Genomic DNA, 25,321 nt, shown 5'->3' on the forward strand with positions numbered 1-25,321 from the left:
GGTGTCTGTGATCCATGTGGGTACTGGGAAACAAACCTGGGTCCTCTGCAAGAACAAGTGCTAATAGCCACCAAGCTATCTCTCCACCCCAATCAGATTCTGTTAAATAAAGTGGGCATTTACATTTGCGGCAGGCAACTCTCCTTGCCAACACCCGGAACCTGCTTTCAGAGATATCCTCTCTTGTGTATCTGGTGGCAAGCAGCTGCTGTCTTCCTCCTCCCTGTAGACTAAAGCTAGTGACTCACACTCTGCAGACAGCACTAACTCAGCCCGGGGTTCCTCTCCTGAGCCATCCCTTCAAGAGCCTACTTTCTGGTCCTTTCCTCACTTGCCAAGTCTGCTGGTCTGTGGAAGCTACCATCATGAAAAGCAAAGACAATGGAAAGAAGGAGCTAGTTGAAGGTAGATTAATACAGCTCATGTTGAGGTGACCCAAACCACAAGATTATTTTCTTTGATACTTCATTAATAACTCTAATTTTGCCACTGTTATCAATCTGAAATTAAGGGTATCTGATATGCAGACCTGTGAAAGGGTCATGGCCCACAGGCTGAGAAGTATGCACTCTGGATAGGAAGCCGTCTGCTCTAGTGCTTTCCTTTTCTCTTTAAAACCTATTGACACAGTCCTCCAGGATCTAAAGATGACTGACATCTTGTCCCAAGGCAATGGCTTATCAATGGCCTGGTGCTCTACAGAGCCTGCTGCACGGCCAGAGAGCATTTTACCTGAATGGCACTTCCTCCTGGGGAACATCCACATAGTACCGGATGAAGAACCTCTCAGAATCCTCGCGCTCACCATCCGTCACAACACTGCCATTGAGCTTGGAAACGGAGGGCAATCTGTAAGTTAGAACCAAAATAAAGACATTTTAAGGAGCTGGAAATAAAAACAATCAGTCATTGTTTTGGGAAGAACATGGCTGCAGGGGCCTTGCTCCTACGTGAAGACTGATATGCAGTGAGGTCATGGAAAGAACGCAAGAGTGCTGCATGTCCAGATTAGCACCAATGTTCTGTCTTAAACCCGATCTCTCAGAGTGCAACACAAGGACACACTTTCCAACATAGGTGGACAGAACGCAAGCCAAGCTATGGGTCTAAAGTACCCAGCAGCTCCACTTTACACTTTTTCTTTCTTTAATGTAGATGTGTCTATGTCTGTGTACACACTCACGTGTGCGGGTGTCCACAGAGGCCCAAGGAGTTACCCTAAAGTTCCTAAAGTTGGGGCTGGGGATTTAGCTCAGTGGTAGAGCGCTTACCTAGGAAGCGCAAGGCCCTGGGTTCGGTCCCCAGCTCCGAAAAAAAGAACCAAAAAAAAAAAGTTCCTAAAGTTGGGGTTACAGGTGGTTGTTCATCACCTGACATGGATGCTGCATGGATACTGGGAACTGAACTCTGGTCTAGGAAGAACAGTGGGTCTTTTAACCACTGAGCCATCTCTCCAGCTACATTTTAAACAGGGGGTGGAGGGTAAGATTTTAACAATATATTTTATAAAATTCAATATAACAAGAATATAACCATTTCTACATGGAATCAATATTTTAAAAAGTAAGTCATAAGCTCTTTTATAGTCTCTTACTCATATAAATTGGGGGAAATCCAGTGTCTGTTTTATATTTCAAATTAGCCAAGATATTGCTTCCAGTGCTCACAGACACCCAGGCTGGTGGCTGCCATGTTAAATAGTGTAAGTTCAAAACGCAGTACGTATAATATGAATATACAACTCAGGCATCACCTTATGCTTTTTGTAAAAGAATTGTGGGAGGAACATAAAGCCCAAAGCCTACCTACCATGAGACTCGGGCTTCCCCATGAGAGAATGCTGAGCCCTCTCACTGTGGTAAGAAATAACTGCATGGCAGTGTGGAGTTGGGCATTAGCTGGGCAGAAGGATCAATACTGGGCTTAAGGAGGAACTCTTCTGCAGAGACCTCAAAGCCTGCTGCCTGTCCTCCAAGAGCTCTGTGTGGGGTACATGCAGAGAGCAAAGCAAAGCCCAAGGCCATTTTCATTTTTGCCAAAATCTCTTCTCTGCTAATGGTTCGTGCAAGCACACACACAGTGTGCAGAGGAGCATCAGAGACAGGGGAGGCAGGGAGCACAAAGAAGACAGAGACAGCCCGCATTCTTCAACAGAAAACAGACTGAACAGACATACACTCTATGACCACGCTAGAGGAAATCAGGACGCCTACATCAGACAATTCTCCATCAACAGTCTTTCACCACATTGCCCAGCATGGGTTTTCAAATGTTCTAAGTATTTCAAAACAAACGGGCAAAGCATACATTTACAGGAAAGTTTCCCCAGTGGTCTCAGCAGGACGGCTATGTCTTGTTCACTACAGCACATTCATTTTCATACAGACCTGAGCTCTACCAGTGCAAGCACAGTCTCTTCAGATGGGACAGCCCAAGCACCCCTAAGAGTACACTGCCTTTCCCGGAGACGGAACAGCCCACAGGACCCCCTTTAACCTCCCTTCAGGACAGAGAAGAGAACAGGGCAACACACCTGGCTACCACCAATTTCCTGCGCTCCTCGGTGGTATATGGCTGCAGGAGAGGGATTCCTAACAATCTCACTTCTTCGAGTTTGGGGAATGAATTGAGTTTGTCAATGTCTTCCCAGGACTGCAAACCTATTTGGAAAAAAAGGTATTATTTAAGCAAATTCAGAAAAATACCAAAGGAAGGAGATGAGCACAGACTAGCAGCTACCGACAGTCGCTGGAACATAGAGGTGGAAGCAGTCAGACAGACACTGGTCTCTCCCCGGACAGAGGGATATGGTCAACTCCAAACAACTTCCCTGGAGAATGGCTCAGTGCTGCTGGCCCAGACTCACGTCTGCTCAGAAACTAAAGCAAGCAGGTCAACGCCAGCTTGGACAGGATAGGGAGACCCTCTCTCAAAAGGGAGCAACTAAAACAACAAACAACAAACAAACCCATTTTCCAGAGCCACTCATCTTTGTGAGCTCAGTCGTGAAGGACAGAGGGATCTCCAATATCCTCCTACCTCCCATTCCACAGCAATGGCTTTTAATTGAGTTGTCATTAGATCCAGCAAACAAGGTACATGCTGTGACTTTTCTAAAAAGCTGACTTTTTTTTTTACTTAAATGTAGACTCATGGACTATGAATGTTAGAGGTGATGGGGACAAATCAAAATTTCCCTACCATGTTCTAAAATGGGACAAGAACAGGAAAATCAGAACTAAAACTTAAAGTTTCATGGTACCCCCATGCTAGTTGCAGGAATCAGGTCCAAAATCACTGCTAACACCAACCCAACCCTCGAGCACAGTAACCCTGAACCCCGAAGTAGGGAGAACACGAGTTAAGCTAAGGCACTTCATTCTGCAATGTGTCTCTTGGATGAGCAACTGTGTCTTCCAAGCGGATGCTGGATGTCCCCACCAGACAGGCTTTCAGACAGGCAGGCAGCATCCGAAGAGACTGAGGAGCCAGTCTTACAACATGGAAACCCAGCTCAGAGAACACAACTACTTTGTATTGTCAGCAACCTTCAGCAAGACTAAAGTTGGAATGTAAGAGGGCTTTGGCACATGGCTGTCCCGTCACAGCTGGCCTATCCCTTACTAGTGGGCACTTCTACTTAAAGAGAGGCATGTCAAGGGGTGTCAAGTTATGAAATAAAAAGCTTCCATGTGCAAAATAATCCAGGGTTAAAATGCATTTCCAGTGAGATGGCTTAGCAGATGAAGGTGTGTGACCAAGGCTGACAACCTGAGTTCAATCCCCCAGGACCTGCGGGGTGAAAAGGGGAAAGCGGACTTCCGTGAGTTGTCCTCTCACCTCCATGTGTGTGCTATCCATGGCATGTGTATGCCCATACACCACTCCCACCACACAAAATAAATAAGTAGATGTAATTTAAAAAAAATGTGGTTTCCAACTCATAGTCATAACCTCTATGGTAAACTAAACTAAGTTTCTCTTTTCCAGTTTCAAGTCACCGTTATTTTTAAGTATGTAGTTGTTTTAAGAACAGGATAAAAACTAGGCCAAAAGAATGAGAGTAAAAGTCAGATGGGGAGGTTCTGTTGTGGTGGTGGTAAAAGATACATTTAATAAAAGCACACTGGTGGAAATACACATGAACTTTTAAAACCCAATAAGCTGAGTCTACTGAACAGGGTTGTTTCTCCAGCTACCTGGGAGGCTGAAGAAGGAGGGTCTTAGGTTCAAGACTGGCTTGGGTAAATTAGTAAGACTGTTTCAAAATAAAAAGTAAAAAGAGGGCTAGGGATATAGTGCACTGATAGCACAAACAAGGCCCAGGCTCAATCAACAGCACTGAAAACAGTTCAACTGCAACTCAACTCCAACCTAACAACCCCTGTAACAGCCCATCTCAACTCAGATCACACTAAACGTCCAACTAAGAGCCCAACTACAACCGAACTACTAGTACCTAGCAGAAACCCATCTACAACAGACTAATAGCTCAACCTGTTTCCTGTAGCAGCGACGTCTAGACTAAGCTCTTCCATCTTGGTGGAAACTGCTAGGATAGAGTGTTCACGGGAAACACAACAACAGGATCACTCTAAAGGAAGTGCCTTAAAACAGGAAGTAAACAACCCAAGACAGCTTCAGGAAGTCCCTGAAACTGACCAGACTCATTAGGTCCCACCTTCCCCAAGAGTATAAACAGTGAAGACTGCTGAGCATAAACCTGGCTAAAGCAGAGACCAGTCTGACTGTCTAGAAGAAATAAAGAGCAACTGAGCTGTCTGGAAGAGACTCAGACTAGGTGAGGCACTTGGACAAGGGCACCCTCCAAAATGGTGAGCTGCCTGCAGGTTGTTCCTTGTACTCTGGGTTCCCAGTTTTTGTGAACTATCATTTGTGCTGGGTAGACTTTGGTGTTGTGTTTGAGTCATTTCTCTTTTGTAAGTAATCCCTCACCCACACATACTTCTATAAATAACCCCAATAAAACTCATTAGCTTATCAAATTGGACTTTGGTGGTATCTGTATTTGGTCTTTTGTTTGTCCCTTATCTAGGGTGTTTGCTCTCCTCTTCCCAAGAATAGGGTCTTATAATCACATAACACAACTAATAGCCCAACTACATATGACCCAGCTAACAACCTCAGTATAACTAAAAGTGCAAAAACCTCTCAACAGACACAACAGATAGCAAGAAAGCAGACGGAAACTCTTTTCCAAGGTCACTCTAAGAGACCAAAAGCACACCTCACTGCCACCCCAAAGCTGAGAAGCATGGGGGCAACATAGCTCACCCACAGCTGGTGGAAACAGAAAACAGCACAGGAACTGCAAGGCTTTGAGGTTTCTTACAAAATTAAGCTTAACTGTATGGTTCAAGGATCCTGCTTTTATTGTCTACCTAAACAAATCAAAAGTTTATGTCCCCTTGCAAATCTGCACAGATAGTTATATCTTTATTCATAGCTGTTCAAGGTTGAAAATAAACAAAAACCCTTCAAAAGCTGCTGGATAAACTATGGTATACCTAGAAAATGGAATGTTGTTCAGGGCTCAAAAGAAGAACCTATCAAGCCATAAAGAGGCATGAGGGGCTTGAATCTGAATTACTAAGTGAAAGAAACTCATTTAAAGAAGTTCCACATGGTCTGACCCTGGGCAAAGGTGGGAGTGCAGAGACAATGGAAAGATCGGGGTGGTCAGCACGGAAGGGATAAACAGGTGGGCCAAGGGTCCAAGGGAGCATAGAGCTTCTCTGTGTGCATACCATGTAGAGGAACAGTTCTGTTCACTTCTTAAAGCCCACATGTACCTATGGGAGACTATGGACTTTGGGATGTATAGCAGAACCAGTTCAAAGACGCAAATGTTACAAACACACACAGCAGGGAAGGTAGACAGTGGGAGTGGGTTATACATACACGGCACCATCTGTACTTTCTATGTAGGTTTGCAGTGAACCTAAAGCTGGTCTTTAGTAAAAATCGTTAACATATATTCATTTTTGTAATACATAGGATTCAACAGCAATAAGGTAATAATCAAAGATGTATAGATGAGTTATTGAAAGGCTAGCAGGCTAGGATTCCTAATTCTGCAACGAGATTAAAAAATGAGCTAGTTTATAATTCTTTCTCCTCTGTCTTTTAATAACTACTTCATTGATTTCACTTTACTTCTTCTGTAATGTGACCCTTTGACCCTTTCAATGTATAAAATAGAAATTATGAGCATAAGTCTATGCTCCTGAATTAGAGTACTTATGAAGATAGGGGATGTCCTAAATATCGTGATCCTGCTGGAAACCCATCCTGTCACCACATAGCTATGACTGCAACACATTTTTACCATATTCCGTGTGAGCTTGATCAGTCTGACATACAACGAGGGCTAGCCTGTGTCTCACCTGACTTGTGGAGGCTGATGGACCGCAGATTAGGGAACAACCTAGCCAGGGAGTCAGCAGGCTCCTCGATGGCATTCACGTGATTGTTGGCCAGGACCAGGGTATCCAGCGAAGGGAACATTACACCCAGCTTTCGGATTTCAGTCCACTCTTGGAGGTTATTGTCTGTTATGTGTAGGAGCTTAAGGGAATGACAGCAAACAGAAGGACAAGACACTGTTTCATAGTCATTAAGGCACAGGAAGAGCTCCTCCAAACTGCAGAGAGAAAAGGAAACAGCCAATTGTTTAGAGCAGTTGAGTTTATCTTTACACCTCTGCCACGTATTCCATAACTAGGTGATTCAAGTGCCAGGAAACCCAGGAAGCCAGGCCAGAGCTAGCCTGAGCTACGCAGTGATAACCTGACTTAAAAACTAAAAATAACTAAGTATGCACCCTATGTAAGACTCTGGCATGTACTACAGAGTTATTTTCCTGGAGCCGAAAAATAGTGTATGGCGAGGCAGGTAGATCTAGCACGAAGCACAAGACTGGTGGGAGCTGCTGCTCGGTTAATGCCAGAGCCTGCAGCATTTAGGAGAAATAGACTTAATAAAACACAGAGGCAATGAAAGAAAATTCCAGAAACAACATGGACAAATGTTTATAAAAAGTAACTACCAAATCCTTACCCGGTGTCAGGCCTTGTTCCAGGAACATTAATATAAGGTTACAGACAAGGAACCTGAACCCAGAGTTAAGGGCGTGTCAAAGGTATCATGGGTGACATCTCAGTTTAAAAGTTAACTCAACTGCCACATCTAGTGGTACACAGCCATTCTAGCACATAAGAGGTGGCGCAAGGAGAATGAGGAGCTGAAGGCCAGCGTCTGCTATAGAGTAAGTATGAGGTCAGCCTGGTATCATGAGCCCTTGTCTCAAACAAACAATTTGATGCCATGCTGGAAGCTCTACACAGTGAAGAAAGCTCATTAGGTTAACAGTGAGGAAACAGGTGCTGTAAGTGGGGTGAGGGGAGATTCTGGGGGTCTTGGATAATTTCTGTATTTAAACAAAGAAACTACGACTTCATTTCTTACTGTCAGAGGTTTCCTCTGCATGGATATGAGCATAAACAGACACAAACAGAACATTTCTGAACTGACGACCCAAAGTATGATTTCTTTCTAAACTTACTGAAAAGAATGTCAGGTCCACTTTTCATCAGCCCACAGAGGCACTTCAGCACCTCAGCACCCATCACCATATTTTAGAGACCCTGGCATTTTTTTCCTTCCAGAGGAAACGGCTAGAGCACAATTATTAAGTCAGGTAATCAGAAGATTAAAAAGGAGAGAGGCTGAGGTGCTCTGGATGGCAATGCTTCTCAGGGTATTTTCTCAGGAAAGACACCCGCCATCCCATGTCACCTAGCTATGCCCCTGGAAAGGTAAGTGGGTCGCCCCACACCCTTGTTCCAGTGGTTTCATTTTTCTGAAGCTACTCATTCTCTACAGCTCTAGAGTTTCTGAGAGGAAAGATCAGCAGAAATGCTCTGCAGAGACATGGATGGCAACATGCACCCGTGCCCTGCCCCCATGCTCGACGGGCTTACTCTGGCAACTCCTGCAGTATTGTGTGCACTGTTTCCCATGATGCTTTGCTGTTGTTGAGGACAAGTTTGCGAACCCCAGAGAAGGACCCAGCGCATGTTCTTTCTAAAACTGACAAACTCAGAGGATTGGAACTCAGGTTGAGAAACTCCAGTTGAGGAACGTTTGACACAATCTTACTGACCTGCAGAGAAAAGAGAGAAGCTTCAATGGGGCAGCAACTGGAGCTTGGAGAACAACCACATTTATGAAGGCCTGAGTGAGTGGGTCCAGGTGAGGGGCCTTTTACCTCAGGGAGTGCCACTTAGCAGAGGCACCTACAGAGCAGCAGAAGGGACTTCGACAGATTGAGGCAAATAATTTTGTCAGTTTCCAAGAAAGAGTGGCACAGCTAAGAGCTAGCAGCACAGAGAAAGAGTCCCTATGTGACCATTAGCAAGGCCCCAATGCTGCCTGGTATGGTGTGCTCTTGCAGAAGTAAGATAAAAGGATAATTTAGATGGCATTCTAGGCTATACATTTTTTTTTGGTTCTTTTTTTTCGGAGCTGGGGACCGAACCCAGGGCCTTGCGCTTCCTAGGCAAGTGCTCTGCCACTGAGCCAAATCCCCAGCCCCTAGGCTATACATTTTTAAAGAGCTAAGATTAGGCCATGAAATTTGACTGTGTTCTCCCTTCCATTCTCAGCACCACATTAAGCCTTAGTAAACAATTCTTCAGCCCCCACCCCCAGGACTCCTGTAAAGATCTGTGTGTTCAAAACTGACTGGAGAGACATCACCTCTTAGAGATGCTTCAGTTTGTTTCCAAGACAAATCAAACTTTAAGAAGTATTTATTCAAAATCCCAAAGCATCCAATATAGATCAATAGATAGATACAATTGATTGATTGATAGGTAGAAAGAAAGGAAGGAAGAAAGGAAGGAAGGAAGGGAGGAAGGAAGGATGTTGGTGAAGGATGATCACCAATTTATGGCTTACTTAGCAACTTATATGTAAACAAGTGGGGCAGGAGATGTGACTGGGTCTAACTACTCACTCTGCACAGTTCTAGCTGCCTGACACAGCTTACCTCATTAACTCTTAATCTGCCAGATGGGACTCTTTACTGTGACAAGTGAAAGCTCAGAGATGTTAACTAATCTGACTGTGTCCCACAGTCTATCACGAGTAGAACCTGGAGGACAGGAACAGCAACTGCAGAGATGCTGGATGTGGTCAGTAAGGACCAAGGGAAGGAAGCACGGAGTGATGGTCAATGCCTGCAAATGTATTAAGGCGGTATGGGAGTCAGAAGCAGTTAGAATTGACTTCAGAGTGTTAAAAGGCTGGGATCAAATCAGTTTCCAACACTTGTTGGCTGACTAGTGTCAGACACATCACATAACTTTCCCAAGTCTGTTTCCTCACTGGTGAAATGGCAAGAGTACCCGGATGCTCCAGGACCCTGGGGAGGGTTCAATGAGACATTCATGACATCACTCAGGCTGAGACCTGAGTGTCAGTTTGTTTTTAGAGCTCTGGGGATGTGGAGAGGTGCAGAGAGGATCACAGACAGACAGAAGTGAGCTACAGCATTGTCAGGCTACAGCATCTGCTCAGGTCTGTGGTAAGATTAACTCCAGATGCTTGCAGAAGACTGTCAGAGGGGAAGGCTCGTACACTCACTGTCCATCCATTCTGTACACTACATGTTACAGATGAGGAAGTGAGCTACCGAATAGGAAGATGCACCGAGCTGCTGTCTCCAGCATGGGGATCTGGACAGGCTGAGAATGTTCTCTTGCAGTCACTTCCGTGGGTGAATGTTATCAAACCCTAACGCAGTGTGTGACTAGAATATGAAATCTAGGCTGTGACTAAACACAGCTTAATGGCTCCTGCAGGGGGCAAAAATTTACTCCATACCACAACCTAAAAACCAAGGAGAGGGACTTTCACACAGAAGACAATGACTGGCTACCCTTTACCTCTTTTGAGGAGGGGGAGGGGTATGAAATTCTGCTTAATAACTTCAAACAAAAGTACAACTCCAATTAAATGGAGACGAAACCCAAACCCTTCTCCAATACCCGCTTGCTCACCCCTCCATATCCCCATATGAAAAACGAGTGACTCAAAAGGTTGGAAAACAAACTCTGAGTTCTTCCAAGCTAGGTCTGTGTGTGGCTCTTTTTACCATATACACCAGCCGATGGCCAAGTGTCCGATGAGGACACTGTTTATGTCCCCAAACACTAAACTGGACAAAAGCTAAGCAATCAGGCAGGAAAAGTTATGTTAGAAATATGTATCTTCTTTTGAAGATAAAGATCAAAACAGCTTCCTGTGTGACCTCCCACTGAGGATCACAGTCAGGAAAACACAACGTTGATTAGCCTGATAAGAATTCTCTTATGAAGCAGGGTGCGGTGCACGCCTTTAACCCCAGCACTCGGAGGCAGAGGCAGGTGGATCTCTGTGAGTTTAAGGCCAGCCTGGTCTACAGAGTGAGCTCCAGGACAGTCAGGCCCACACAGAGAAACCCTGTCTTGAAAACAAATTTTTTTTTCACTTATGATGGAAACTTTTCCCAACAGCAAAGATGACATTCTGCCCTGAGTTCCTAAGATAGCTCTTCACTTGGAGTCTTTAAATTAAAAATGAAAAGAGTCCCCTGGCTGGAATGAGCTGAGTCCGGTCCTGTGCAAAGATGACCAACTCAATCAGCTCCGAGGCAGCCCCAGGGTTTCCCAGGCCCCTGCTCTGGCATCTATAAAGGAAGAAACTAAAGGGGTAAGGAAAATGGAAAGGAGACTGCTGATAAAATCTGTAATTTATGCCCAAGCTTTTCTCTGCCTCACTTGACTGGCTAACTCCTCCCTCCTCTCAAATACGTTATTCAATTTCTTTTATAAAGTGGTTTCAATAAGAAAGAGTGGTGGAGAGATACATTGGGAAAGGTTGGACAAAATTCTACCCAGCCAAAAATCCTAGTCAATAGCTGAGGACCACAATTGCTTTATATTCAGTTGCCCAATTAAGAAAGGTAGACAGACACACTTTTCCCTCCCTCCAAAGTGTTACATTTCTCACCCATGTGCTTTAACCTTGAGATATATAGCAGCTAAGAGCAAACAAAAGAAATGGCTCACTGCATGTAATGTTAGCGACCACTCAGAAAACTCAAAGAGCATACTATGTTACTTTGTTCCACACTGCTATGCTGGTCCAGGCTGAATTCAAATGGGTCAGTGTCTAGGGACAAATAATCTTTTTCCTAATCAGAAACATGCGTTGTAAGGGAGCTGAAATGTGATGTCTTAAACCAGTGACCTATGGAGCAGTTGTAGCCTGGTGAAGAGTTTAATCGAGGCAAAAAAAAAATCAATATTCTTTTGCTTCTGGTACTTCTCTAGTCTCTTTATGCTCTGATATTTACTCTAAAAGACTGGGATCAACTGCAGTTAATAACAAGAAGGATTACAAGGAATGATGAAAACCAGAAAACTGGAAGAGAAATCTGAAGGCAATAGGTTACCAAGTACATAGGAGGATGCTCAAAAGATGCAGTCCCTGGCTGTATGCGGTGTGGTCTTGGAAATAAGGTGGACCTCTGCTAACGTACAGAAATAGCACGGTTCCTAGCTTAAGCTCTGTGTGCTGGTCCATCTACAGCCACCTCCCTTCTGAAGTGCAATCACATCACTGTTAAACTGCTAGCCAGTAAGCAGAAACTCCGGAACATATTCAAAGCAGAGGTAAAAACACAGTCTGTTTGCAATTTTAAATCTCCCAAACAATAAATTTAGAGGATTTAGCAGGGAATGGAACCAGAGGAGGGTGTGGTCTGTATACCTCCCCAGCCACCATGCCACGGCGGTAGACCATAAGTCTACCCAACTCTGGGGAGCCAGGGTTTCAGTAGCAGGATCCAGGATCTACGATAGCACCTGGGCAGCCCAGTGACTGTATGTCTCAGAAGGCCAAGAAAGTACAAACTGTGATTCGTAAGCAGTGAGACCTGTAGTTTACACAGATAAATGATGCATAAAATCTAGCTCCTGAGCAGATCTGCACTCTACTTACAAATCAGGTAACAGAACACTCACGAATGTTGATAAAAATCCTATCAAAACAGGAATCATGACTAAGTCACTCAGACCAGATTAAACAGGACAGGGGAACAGACATAAGAAAAGCTAAACAAACAGTACTTATGAGTTTTCTTCAACAAGAAAGCTAGTTTAGGATTTGTGTGCCACCTGGTAGCTTCAAAGCGTTTCAATGGCTGAAGAACAGTATATACTGATGAGTAAGGTGGAGTGTTAGAGGGCCAGGGTAATTCTAGGAGGTCACAGAAAGAGTTGCAGTAAACGGACTTCACCAGTCCATAGATGCAGTCTATCATCCCTTAACACAGGCAACATACAACTAACTCTAGTCTGTAACAAGAAATCACCACCAGAACCAAGCTCACATCTCTAAGAGTCAGCAAGCGACCACAGCACACTGGGATAAATCCCCCTGCAGCCATGGGCACAGGTGCTCTGTGGGAATCTTCCTACCTGAGCTGAGGGCCAGGGTAATCTGACACGTGGACAGCAACCCATGCAGAAGCCAGCAGACGACAGGAAAGAGAATGGTGAAACTGGCATAACCAAAGTGAGGAAGCTCCCATGTTATGTGCTCAGGATGTGCGCTACGTGCTCATAATGGGCTAAAGACCGACAGAAGGTTCTAGAAACAGCAGAGCTGTGTGATGGGGCCATTCCTCAGGATTCAGACCCTGGTTGCTAAGCAAGGAAAATTGAGGGAAGGGTGCCATGCAGTAGAGTCCGGCATGACTGCCTTTCCTCAGCAGTCTGCAGAGCAAGGGTGGAGGCTGCAGGGTACCACAGGTGTGGCAAACCCACTGAGCAAACTTCTGCAAAGAGCCAGAGTAAGACAATGAGTAGAATCGAAGGCACGAGCATGAACAGGGCTGGGGCGGGGGAAGAACTGGAGTACAGTCTGTGGTAGTTTCTATCAGGTAGGTAATGGTGTCGATCAGAACAAGAAGGAATGCTATGACACTGTTGCTGGGTGACTGAGTTACTCTGAGGTCAAAGTACCCAACACTTGATTAACATAAGGGATGTTCTGAGGATCTGTCACAGATTCAGTAGAGAAAGGACTACAGTCTTGGCTTCAGCAGAAGCAGTCCTAAGTCAGTCTGCAGAGACCCAGAAGTGGAAGCAGAGCATGAGCAGGCTACTCCAGCCGTAAAAGCAGGGCCTCAGCAATAAGCAGCAACTGAAAATTCACCAGAGGCAGCCGGTGACGTGCTGTTGACCTTGACACATGGAGATGGCCAGAGTCTCGAGTGACGACCAGAGTCAGCGGGATATAAAGTAATATAAGCAAGGATATAATGGTTAGTGATGCCTTTCCCAGATACGGTGAAACAGACTTTACCTCATGCCAGTCTTGGAGCTTGTTGTCAGAAAGATCGAGCTCTGACACGTGAGCGCAGAAGGCTGCGATTTCTCTTTCGTCTCCCGCACAGGTAATCCCGCAGCTGTTCAGCACGAGCACGCTTGGGAGGTTGAGGCGATCTGAATCATCGGGAACACAAAATACTTGCTGCACTCAGCCCCGCTCCTGCGTGTGTGCGTGTGAGCCCCCAGGAGTCAAGGAAACCAAACTCATCTCCTGCATTGTATGAGGGCCTTGGGGCCTTGAATCCTAAAGGGAGAGTTAAATCTGGGCCAGGAGAAGCTCAGAGGTGCTGACCTCCCTCCAGTCTCCTCAGCTCTGTTCCCAGCTGCCTATCTCCAGTCCCCAGCAAACCCCGCCCCCACTGTCATCCTGCCCACACCTCAATCCCAGGTAACTTGTGTCCTAGACCACCACCAACTGACCTCAGTTCCACAGTTCTAAAGCATTCTGTCCTGCTCTTTTCTCCTTAATGCTTCTTTTAAATGTTATCGCAAACTAAAATGAATTATCTGCGAAGCCACCTCTGTCAAGTTGCTGTGTTCCAAACATCTTCCTCACTTATGGGAAGACAATCAAAATGCTGTTTCTTTCATTCTTGTCAGCAATTATTCCCATTTACACTCATTATTAACAGATTTTTCCCTTATGAAATTATATCCCTCTTTAAAAGTAAATTCCTAATTGGAGAAAAGGCTTCAGAGTCTGAAATATGCAAAAATCGGGTCAGCAGAAGAACGAGTCTGACCATGCCTTTCCTAACACACACGTGTCATAACACCGTTCTCATTATCTTACTGAAAGGGATAAATGTGACAACTCAACCACTTTCTCTCCCACTTGGAAAAAAACAAGGCCACCTGAAGGTCACGATTTCTAACTTGAGACCTCGAATTATATGGTTTTTCTACTAAGTGCTATTTAGTATCAAATTTCTCAGATGCAGAGCATAGCTTGCGTGACAAACTGCCAACTGTACAGAGTGGAAGACGGTTGTGTTGAGAAATGACTGTCAGCGGACTGTGCGCTGGAATCAAACAGCAACCCCTCATTACAGAGCCCTACCTCTAAAATCTGTTAAGGTCAGCTAAGATGTGAAGGCTAGAAGGAACCCAGCCTTCCCACTTCCCTCTCCCTAAATGTCTTTGTCTCCTTCTAAGCACACTCTGCATTCTCTGAGGACTAGTTAACCTCTGAAACCTTTCCTCATGGTATTATCTTCTAAATTTCATTCCCAGTCACTGTCGTTTTCATTTGGCTCAACATAAGCTACATTGTGTTATAGCTTTAGAAACAGAAATGTCGGGTAATCTAATCCAAGAACCCACGGAGGTCCTCAAGGGCACGCCAGCCTGTCCTATTCTGTACCCTCCCAGTTGCTAGGAGGGGTATGCATTGCAGTCTCATTCCCTCAGTATTACTCTTGTCTGGAAAGGACAACTAAGATGCCTCTGGCCAGTCTGGAGCAATCAGTTCTCTGAGGCTCTTTAAGAATACACTGGAGTCCTAGCACACGGTGATGACCATCTGACTCCGAATTCAAAATGAAGGCACTCATTCACAAACAAGGCACTGCTGTGCTCCAGCTAGAGAATCGCTCACAAACCCTTTGTTCTACCTTCCTTACCTTTCATAGGAGAGCCCTGAGGAGTGGCTGGGACATGGACTCCCATCCCAGGACCACGGCGGTAAGGGAAGTTTTCAGGACTGTACTTTTCACACAATACTTGCATGAAACTTCTCCCACTAGGCTGGTCCATCTTCTTTTCTGAAAAGTCTATAGGAAACCAAGAAATCATCAAATCATCTACTTATCCATATAAGAACTATCTGTCTATGAGGAAGGAGGCTGGGCACTGGAGAAGTGGGTAGCATGCTACTTCGTCAGGCAAACTTCTACTGCGGTGAGACTCCCCAATGTCGAGAGGGCAGCGGTGATCACACAGCAGGGTGTGCGCCATCTCCTAAAGAGTAGTCCAGCAGTTAGAGGAGCGTGGCTCTTCCGACCACGCCACGGGTAACTGGAACATCTTTTGCTGGCTTATAAGGTATGTGCAGTAACTTAAAAAAGGCTGAACAAGATCGTGCAGATTAAACATCAGACTAAACATGAACAGTTAGTATGAATCTTCAATACTGTCTTTTGAAATTTATTCTGTCTCCACAGTAACAGAACCTTGTGTGTGTGTGTGTGTGTGTGTGTGTGTGTGTGTGTGTGTGTGTGTGTGTACACTTGTGTGCATTCACATGCACATGTATACTTGTTTTTAGAATGTCTGAGTAAGCTGTGGCTGACAGGATGGAAATAAGTGCAGTAGTTTCCAGAAATCTCTAAGACAGCCAGTGCCTTGCATCTGACCATCCCACTCCTAGCCTCCTCCGTTCTGATGCAGAAGAGGTGCCTCACTGGATCACGGGCCAGGAAATAAATGTGATCAAAGTGGAGCACAAGCAAAAGGGACCCATGTCTCCAAATACTCCACTGCCCTAAGCTCTCTGACTGGCCGAATTCCAGGGAGAGGTAATAATCTACTTTAACATAAGTCACTGTCCTCCCTTTCCTGGTCACTTACCGGACTTAAGCTTACCTAATAGAGAGTGCTATTTCTTCTGGTGCTGAAGTTAGGTAAAGTTTCCTCTCTTTAATCTCACCTAAGGGCCTAAACACTCAGTAACTCCAGCATTTTCTTTGCACTCATGCACATATTAAAGGAGAGAATACTAAACACACGACTTCTGACAGCCTGATCCCCACTCCTCAGGGACTGGCCTATGCTGTGCTGTGTGTCAGCCAGGATGCAGGCAACTACAATGACCCTCCGGCCAGCAGCCACCACACTCCTTAAATGAGTCAATGAAAAGGGGGGTGGGGATGAGAAGACTAAGGCTGAGAAAGCACATCGGCAGGAGTGCACAGTGGCCTATGCACGTCTGGAGAGACCTGCTGTTGCCAAGCAGCTGTAGGCAGGAGCGGCTGCATACTCCATTAGTAGCTGAGCAGAGAAGAAAGGAGCCGGCCATTGAGGAGGGGAACATCACTTGTTTGTTTGCTTTTTGATTTTTTTTTTTTAAGCTCATCTTGGTGCTTGAGTATACTGCAGCTATGATGGAACCAGGGCCAAGGGCAAAGAGCTGGGAAGATGCTGTGAAAACACAGGCATGATGATGAGGACCTGAGCTACTGTCCCAGGAAATGCTCACTGAGTGTGGGGAATCAAGACAGCTTAGTGACCAAGGTTGGGGTACAGGGGCTGGCAGCAGGGAGGTGAGTGCAAGGCTAAGCCTTGGCTTTCTGGTGCTGATCATTAACTAGTACCTTTAACTGGTCAAGGGATGATGAACTGCACTTCTTCAGTGGACAATGTGGGGCAGGCACTTGGTGATACTCTGAGAAACACTGTAAAGTTAGGTAACAAATGTTGGCTGGAGCTAGAGACTCAGATTCAACCTTAACATAGGACATGTTGTGAGAACTAGAAAGACAAAAGAACTATGGGGATCAGGGACAGAGGAGGCAGTGAGTCACACAGAAAAGGAGCAGGAACAACCAGAGCAGAGGGCACAGCCCCCAGGCTAGGATAAGAAGTGAAGGAAGATGGGGTGGCAAGCCCCTCTGCACCTAGAGTAGAAAGCCATGGGCAACCATCACCATCACCTCCCTCAAACTAGCAGAGACTGTTAGTTTACTAGTTAGTTATTAAACAGTGTTTTATATCCGATGCTCTCCCAGAGGACCTTGGTTTGGTTTCAAATACTGACATGGCAGCTCAAAACTGTAACTCCAGTCCTAAGGGACCCACACACCCTCTTCTGGCATCCTTGGGCACCAGGCATGCCTGTGCTGCATACACATATGGAAGCAAACACACATGCATATCAAAAGTAAAAATAAAAAATTCACTAAAGACTAGAGACTTGAATGCGGATAACTGCATTAGCTAGGGAGGCAGAGGACTGGAAGACACCAAGGGGAACAGACACTAAAGGGTTTCTCTTAGAGCTGTTAGATAGCAATCAGGTAATGCTTCCAGCTCTCACTGGGTGCTGACGTTTATTTCACTGTAGCGACACTGCTTTGCTTGTGCTTACACAGTTAAATAAGTCAATGCTGGCTCTTTTTCTCAGGCTATTATAATAACTCTACCATTAAATTATACAAGAGAGGACTGTGGGATTCTGTAGCCCCAGTACTAACTCAGAGCATCAAGCCTACCATGCTGTGTACGGTGAGGGCTTGGTCAATGCTGCTGAGCCCTAAAACCACTCATGTCTACAGTGCTGAGTGGAAACGGCAGAGACTGTGGGAAGAGGGTAGATTAAGCCCCGCTCAGTTTTCACCACTTAATAGCGTTGTGACTAACAGCAAGATGCTCCACCTCCTGCAGTACAAGTGTGTCAGGCAGCACTAATTCTTTCTGCAAAAAAAGCACATCCATCTAATTAGCAGGCAAATCTGATCTTTTCCTTTAATAAATGGTAAAATTATATATACCAAGTAATTGCTTTAAAATAAATCTTTCTGATTATCAGGAAATGTTTGATTTATATATTTTATCTATCTACATACTGAGGTGATGTAAAATTCCTTGGATGAAAGGAGTCACAAGTGAACAAAGTTTTACAAAGCCCTGCTCTGTGGACTACCTGGATCACAGGGCACTGGAGAGACTACAGTGTGCTACTTGGATTACAAGGCTGCAGTACGGCTCCAAACTATACATGCTGTTCATTCTGTGTGGACATTATCACGTTGTTCATTCTGTGTGGACATTACGGTGAGGTGCAAAACCCATGGACACAGGAAGTTTATGCTTCTCACAGACTAGGTACATATGAACTAGTTCCTGCCCTGTCTCTCCTCCTTACCCAGGGATCAGAACCTCCCCATCAGGTTTGTATAAGAGTTGAAAGGAGAAAAAAGCATGAACATAGAAGTAGTCAATAAACCACGTCTTCAACTGCAACCAAACACGGTTACTGACCTTTGTAGAATCATTTGAGATGTTTAGAACACACATGTTCACTGACTACATGCCTATCCATGGAACATATGTTTCACCTGTATAATTTACCCCTGTGGAGTATATAAGAGATCACCTTGGAAACACCTTGAGGACTGGGCTGCCTGTATAATCGCTTTGTTTCCAGGCTTACAGTGGGCCCCTGTTGTTGTTGTTGTTGTTGTTGTTGTTTAAGATTTATTCATTTATTATGTATAAGTACACTGTAGCTGTCTTCAGACACACCAGAAGAGGGCATCGGATCTCTTTACAGATGGTTGTGAGCCACCATGTGGTTGCTGGGAATTGAACTCAGGACCTCTGGAAGAGCAGTCGGTGCTCTTAACCACTGACCCATCTCTCCAGCCCCCGTGGGCCCCTGTTTCAGTGCTGTGAATATATGACACTGACCTAAGGAGTGAGCGGTGTCTGAACAGGGCTACTGTGGCTTCAGGAACCCTCCGATTGACAGGTTCTTGTCAATATAAGCTAACTGCCATCAACAGCAGACAACACTGAAAGGTTCCACAGCTCTTATCAAAGTCTGTCTCAGGCAGAACACCAGTGCAATCTTCTAGAAACAGTTAGCAAAGCAATTGGAGAAATCCATACAGCTGGCAGTTCAGAAGTCTGAAGCATCGGGAAGGCAGACTGTCACCGTGTCGTGGCAATACAGGCCTCTGTGTTCAAGGGGCGTCCTGGAGCTGGAGGCTTCCAAAGCACTTCCACTTACAAAACTCCAGGGCAGCTGCCTTGGGCACAACTGAAATATGGAGCACACAGCCGTGCCGAGGGAGACACTCCTTCATGTGACACTACGGGCCCAGGGACAAACAAGCAAGCATGGGAACTTTGAAGTTCGCCCTCACGTCTTCATGCTTGAGAAGAACTGTTCCAAAGCCGACAGTGCTAGCCTATAATCCTCACTCCTTAAGGGGCAGAGGCAGGAGCATCTAAGCTCTGAGACACCCTGGTCTACAAGTGATTTCTAGGCCCACTTAGTGAGGTTTTGTCTCAAAATAAACATTAATAATAATAAAAAAAAGGCTCAGAGGACAGCTCAGGATAGCCCTTGCTTTGCATACACAAGACCCTAGATTCAGTCCCCAGCATCCTCAAAACAAACCAAAAGCCTCTTTTCAGGATGTGAAAATATGTAGCGTTCTCCCCGAGGTTACCACGTGACCCCTTTACTGGCCCTTCACTGAAGAGCCTTGCAGCAATGCAGGTGCTGCACACGCACATGCCTGCGTGGCCATCCATTAGAACCTTAAGAGGGAGGGCCAAATGGATGCGTAACAAAATCTGCTCACATCTGCTGTGTTTCAGGAGGAACGGGAGGTGGGAAAGGAAGGCTGTAAACCAAGAAGACTGAAAAATGAGGAAATGTAGAATGGAAAAGATCCTTAACTCAAGCCTTTTAAAAGGTTTGGGGATAGTCTGTGACTTTCTGGAAATAACAGGAGTGAAGTTACACCCGTCTACCTCTGCAGTCGGCAGGGCTCAAATGTATTTGTAAAGCTGTTCTGAATTGGTGCTTGAAACCAGGTAGCTAGCAAGCCAGGAATCTTGAGTGATGCTGCTGGGTTCCATTACAGGTGCAGGAACATGTGAAAATCTCAAGTCCTTTGTGCCTCAAGATCCCACGTCAGTATTGGGTAGCCCCTTGAGAAAGTCACAGCGAAGCGCGGGCTGGAGGTGCTCACAGCAGAACGTCCAGTCCCACAAGTACACTGTCAGACGGCCTGCACTGTCCAGTCCCACCCCAAAAGGGTGAGTTACGGTAAGGATCAAACTCGTCACAACGGGTTAAAGCTGATCTGGATGCTAAAGTTCCTCCAGATGTAATGTGTGGTGGTAAGCAATGTCAGTATTGCCCACAGAGGCAGCATGGAACAGTGCACTACATAACGCTTAAATACTACCAGCCCTGCTCACAACTTCCCAGACACAGAAATACAACCTCAGAGTGCCAAAGGTAAAAGCAAACCTTATAAAAATAGCTTTACTGGCTTGTATACGCACAAACGATCTCTGGAAGGAAAGAGTTGGAAGCAGCAGCAGCAGCCAATGCAGAGGGAAGGAAGGCGGGAGGAGGGCAGAGAGGAGCCTCCTCATTGCCGACTCTGAGGCCCCTGAAGCAGCTGATCCAGGCGCCATCGCGCAGAATGGGTGTCTTCACGTAACACATACAGGAATGACCTAATGATCTGCTAAAGGCTTTTTTAAAAATTATGTTTTTACTTAATCTCAGGATTTATAGTTTCTATGACAAAATTCAAGTTGGGTTTGGGGGGTATCGGAATATATAGTATTCTAATAACTTTAAAGGAATGGGGAAGGAAGAAAAGAGAAATAGAACAGAAGGTTAAACAGTGGTTGGTAATTTTGTAAAATTCGGTGAAAAAAGAGGGAGCGTGCATACCTGAGCCTAGGAGTGAACTTCAGCAGCAGGACTAGGAAAAGTGGAGGTGGACACGCCACCAGGCCCTACAGCTCCTCCCTGCTCCCTCACAAGGGTAACCGCTAAGCTCCGCTCTGGACTCTGACCACACACAGGGCTTGCAGGGACTTCCCAGCATGCCTTGCCAGCCAAGTGCAACTACACAACCATACCAGGAAGCAGAGGTGAACTCAGGAGCCTTGGGAACTTTGGGCAACCAGGTCACCAGGAGTGGAAACCGGCAAAGAAGATCTTCCCCGATGGAGCACTCTGGCTAGTCTCACAGTACTGCAGCAGTCAGTGGCTGGGGACCAGAGTGACACCGTAGGAGAAGAAATAAACAGCACCTGTCGTAGCCCAGGGTAGGATTGGACCTTCAAGAAGAGTTTGCATAAGTATACAATACTTATACACAATAAGTCAGTCTTAATTACTTATCAGAAGTAGGGCACAATAGTGGAATGTCTCGCCTCGCTCCACCTGAGGAAGGCAGAAAACTGCCCTGTGAAAGCACCCTCCCCTACCGACTTAAGGAGAGAGAAGGGAAACACTTGCCCAAGCTTGCACCACTCACTGTAAGGTTCCGTTGGGTGGATGGTGCTTCACACCAGTGATGTTCCTTCTATTTACCTGTCTGCTTCCTTCAGAAGACAGACAACAGGAATTGCTCACAAACTGTTGTGGGTAGGTAAACAAATGCCTTTCATTTTCTTGGTGACTTATTTTTGACCTTCACCAAATCATTCCTAGTAGACTGATTTGAGAGTTCATTAGTGATAAGTGGGTATTTCCACGGAGTATTTTCACTTAGTGGGAATCAATGAAGTTACACATACCAGAGGCTGAGTCTGTGCAGAGCACTAAAGAAAGGGAGAAGAAAGAGAATCCAAACCGTGACTATGGGGCATTTCCCACTTAGAAGGAAATATATGGGCAATAAGTGTATAAACAAGTGACAGAGAAAAGGTAAAGTTGGGGTAGGAGGACTGTTCAGTAGTTTGTCTGTCATGTCCTTGCAGAGGACCTGGGTTCAGTCACCAGCATCCATGTAGTGTCTCAAACTCCAGTTCCTGGGGAGCCAGTGTCTTCTCTGACCTCCAAGGGCTCCTGCACACATGTAGTTCGTTTTCTCTCTCTCTCTGTCTCTCTCTCCTCTTCCGTCACTCCCTCCCTCTCGGGCACACATGTACACACATAAAAATAAATGTATTTTTAAAAATCACAGGAAGTTGTTAACTTTTGGCAGTGAATTCTGGGCCACCTAGCAGGAAAGGGAATTGGAGAACATTCCAAGAACAAGAGATAAAGGAACAGGACCAGGCAGGGAGACCTGAAACATCACCAACACTGTTAGAATGCAGGGTGGGTGATGGGGGGTGGGAGGGCGCAGATGACTGCTCAGGAAGATGGTCAGAGCATGCCAACCTTGTTCAAGCCACAGGATACCTGTGGGAATAAGAGGATAATTTTCATAGAACACTGGACCCAGTATGAAGATGGAGTTCCCAATCCTACATAGAAGTCAAAGTGATGAGGATCTTTAGCTTCTTCCAAGGAGGAGCAACCTGAGTTTGCTCACCTCAGGGAAAGCATCAATAATTTCAGCATAACAAGGGAGGGAGTCGAAACCATACCATGAGGAAATAAAATGTAAGCAGAGGCAGACTCTGAGCCTGATCTTTGAGGAACTTCGAGGAAAGTGCAAGAGAGGAGTAGCTGACAGAGAAACCCCAAGAATTGCCTCTTCTTAGGGTCAGAGAGGTGTGGTGACTAAGTATGCAGTACACAGCATAACAAAGCCTAAAGGCTGCACTCTCCCCGACACTTCCCACAATCCTCTCCCCACCCCCGGGGTTCCAGCTCTCTTGATTTTCCAAGTTCTTCATCTATTTGACTTTTGCTAAGTGTGCATTCCTCTTTTAACCTCATCCCCAAACCTCTTTCTGGTTTTGATCCCAAACCTTGCTAGATCCTTCAACATTGTATTCCAGGAAGCCTCGGGTGCTCCCTTGACCATAGTGTGGGTGCATCCCACTGAAACACAATCACTCTAGGACAATGTATGGATATGTTATATATGTTTCCTCCAGAAAAGAACTTAGGACTCTAAAGTTGAGTCAGTTAATCACCTTATTGATTTTAAAAAATGACATTATCTATCTGAATTTTTAAAAAACTTCTATTTGAAAGTAAGCAAACAAAGCACCACACTACCCATAACTCTCAGACCCCCTTTGACAGCTGAGCTAGCCAGGGCAGGAAGTGCAGCCAAAAAGCCTTTCCTAGTGGAAGCCATGCTGCATCAGAAGATGTCAGTGACCTATTTAGCAAGCAGACTGAGCCTGAGAACGCGCCTTACGGTGTCCTTCCAGGCCACATTTTCCATGCTATGGAGATATGTATTTTCTACTCAAAGATTAGGTGGCTTTAGACATATCATTTTAGAATCCGCCTGAAGTTCTGTATCCATACATACATACTTACAAAATCCCTGTTAGGGGCTTTTATCCCACTGATGAGCTGTTACAGTGGAAGTCACGTACTAGCCATGTCTTCCAAAGGAACACCTCGAAGACAGTTCAAGGTGATGAGTAGGTTGGGGATCTTCTCTATGATCCTCCAATTAAGTCTGTACTGAAGTTATGTACACCCTGTCCTCTACCTGTTATCTCCGGGCATTATGTAACGAATCTAACTTGACGCCCTTTTTGGATGAAGTAAGAAAAATCTATCAAGTCTAACAAACTTTTAAAGCTACCACGCAGAGACAAGGTTAGTCAACTTGTTAACTGGCTGGTAGAGCACCACCAGCCCAGGCCATGCCATGTGATCTCACACCCATCCTGCAGTCCATCATCCTATTCCCACAGCCTGTCAACTGCGCTCCACACAGCGTCTTAGTGTAAAGTGCACTCACCATTCTCCTAACTACATGCGTGTCATTCAAACACTGCAAATGGAGTGTGAGAATGGGAGTTCCTAGACTTCTGTAACACCAGTCTCCTTACAAGCAGCACAAACCTTAGACTACTTGACCAAAATTCCTGTCCTTGAATTAGTGACATCAGAGATGTTTAAACGATGGCTGTGTGTTACTAGAGGAGCTCTCTACATTTTCTACTGGGGGCCATACTGCACACAAGACACACATAGTGTTGGCAAGGTTTTGTTGTCCAGTGTATTCAAGCACAGGACTGAAATGCCTGCCCCAGTCTGCTGCCCCAGGAGGGGAGATAGAACAAAGTACCTCTTCATGCGAACTGTTCCAAAAGCATTAATTTCTAAACACTTCCTAATGCTCATAGTTTCTCAATGACTAAAAATGCTCCAAAACCAACTGGCTATGTCTCATTAGAAACTCTGAAACAGAAAACACTGCCTATAGACCCAACAGCCACACCTCCACCACAAAGGGTAGCATTTACCAATCTTTACTTGAACACCTCTGAAGAGATTCTCCTAGAGCCCAATAACCAACTCCTTCACAAATAAATTCCTGCCCACCCTGACCTTTCTATCTGCCCCAGACCCCACCAGAGGAATTGCAAGGATTTCTCACTATACTTACTCAGAGCAGGGTTAGACACGTTTACTCCTGAAGCCATGTCCCCAAACCAAATGTCTCCACGCTGAGATTAACAATCATTTTACAGCCTAGAACTTTATTTACACAGCCACTCTCTGGAAAACACACTAACACTTATCTGTATTTACAGCCTGGGAAACTGAGGGGATTTGCTCGGGTTTCTGGGGCCACAGCAGCATGCTAAGTCATCCTTCCTGTACCTAATCTGCTGAGCCATGCTGACCTCATTAAAAAAGGAATAGTTCATGTCAACCGTATACAGCACCACATGAGAGTCCTAGAAACAGACCTTGCTAAGATGTATGAAACTGACTGCAGCCAAAATTCTTATTGTAACTACATCAAAGTCACCACACTTGAACACAAAACAGTAGTCCTGCCTGGCCAGTCACCAAAGGAGGAAAAACTCTTTCCTTCCAGCAGCAATGCAGACGTCACCCTCTTGAATGGATTGCTAATACACATTTTCTTGCAGCTGTGAACACACAAGTTTAAGGTCTACTAACTGCCTACAGACTCTTTCATTATCTCTGCACTACACAAGCTGCCGTGTGAAGAGGAGTCTCATTAGGAACAGACAGCCAGCCTATCACCCAGCAGCCCTTGGGAGATAACAAAGCACCGTGATAACCAGGGGTTGCCAGATGTTACAACAGCCACATATAGAGTATGGCCAAGTTACGCATGAAAACAAAGTCCCCGGCTCCTTCCAGTCCAGTGCTGGTGGTGTGGAGTGCTGACTCCAGAGCAGGCCGACTGAACTGATGAAGGGAATCCACCACCCGTGTGGCTGCTGAGGTCTCCCAGCTTCAGCATGGGCAGGAGAAACAGGGT

The 25,321-nt window shown here is 45.5% G+C and overlaps 1 protein-coding gene and 1 long non-coding RNA gene across 26 annotated transcripts in view; one reads left to right on the forward strand and one right to left on the reverse strand.

Annotated features, from left to right (window-relative positions):
* Positions 1-25,321, reverse strand: part of Tbcel (tubulin folding cofactor E-like) — a 58,900-nt gene that overhangs the window by 23,968 nt on the left and 9,611 nt on the right. For 2 of the 6 annotated variants that reach the window (XM_087561865.1, XM_087561867.1), the window contains exons 1-7: positions 24,470-24,628; positions 15,086-15,235; positions 13,438-13,577; positions 8,004-8,185; positions 6,408-6,664; positions 2,534-2,660; positions 733-849 (exon numbers count right to left, since the gene is read on the reverse strand). In XM_087561865.1, coding sequence (XP_087417991.1) covers positions 733-849; positions 2,534-2,660; positions 6,408-6,664; positions 8,004-8,185; positions 13,438-13,577; positions 15,086-15,235; positions 24,470-24,506 — 1,010 coding nt within the window. In that variant the 5' untranslated portion in view covers positions 24,507-24,628. 6 annotated transcript variants of the gene reach the window in all.
* The window catches only part of LOC102549755 (uncharacterized), a 32,501-nt gene continuing 32,292 nt past the window's right edge, over positions 25,113-25,321 (forward strand). For 12 of the 20 annotated variants that reach the window (XR_015627219.1, XR_015627218.1, XR_015627224.1 and 9 more), the window contains exon 1: positions 25,142-25,321. This exon is cut by the window's right edge and continues 324 nt beyond it. This is a non-coding gene — a long non-coding RNA (uncharacterized LOC102549755). The other 8 variants (XR_015627229.1, XR_015627217.1, XR_015627231.1 and 5 more) reach the window with 4 other exon arrangements.

This window comes from Rattus norvegicus, chromosome 8, assembly GCF_021556685.1.
Source record: "Rattus norvegicus strain SHRSP/BbbUtx chromosome 8, alternate assembly SHRSP_T2T, whole genome shotgun sequence".
In the NCBI taxonomy this organism is placed as follows: Eukaryota; Metazoa; Chordata; class Mammalia; order Rodentia; family Muridae; genus Rattus; species Rattus norvegicus.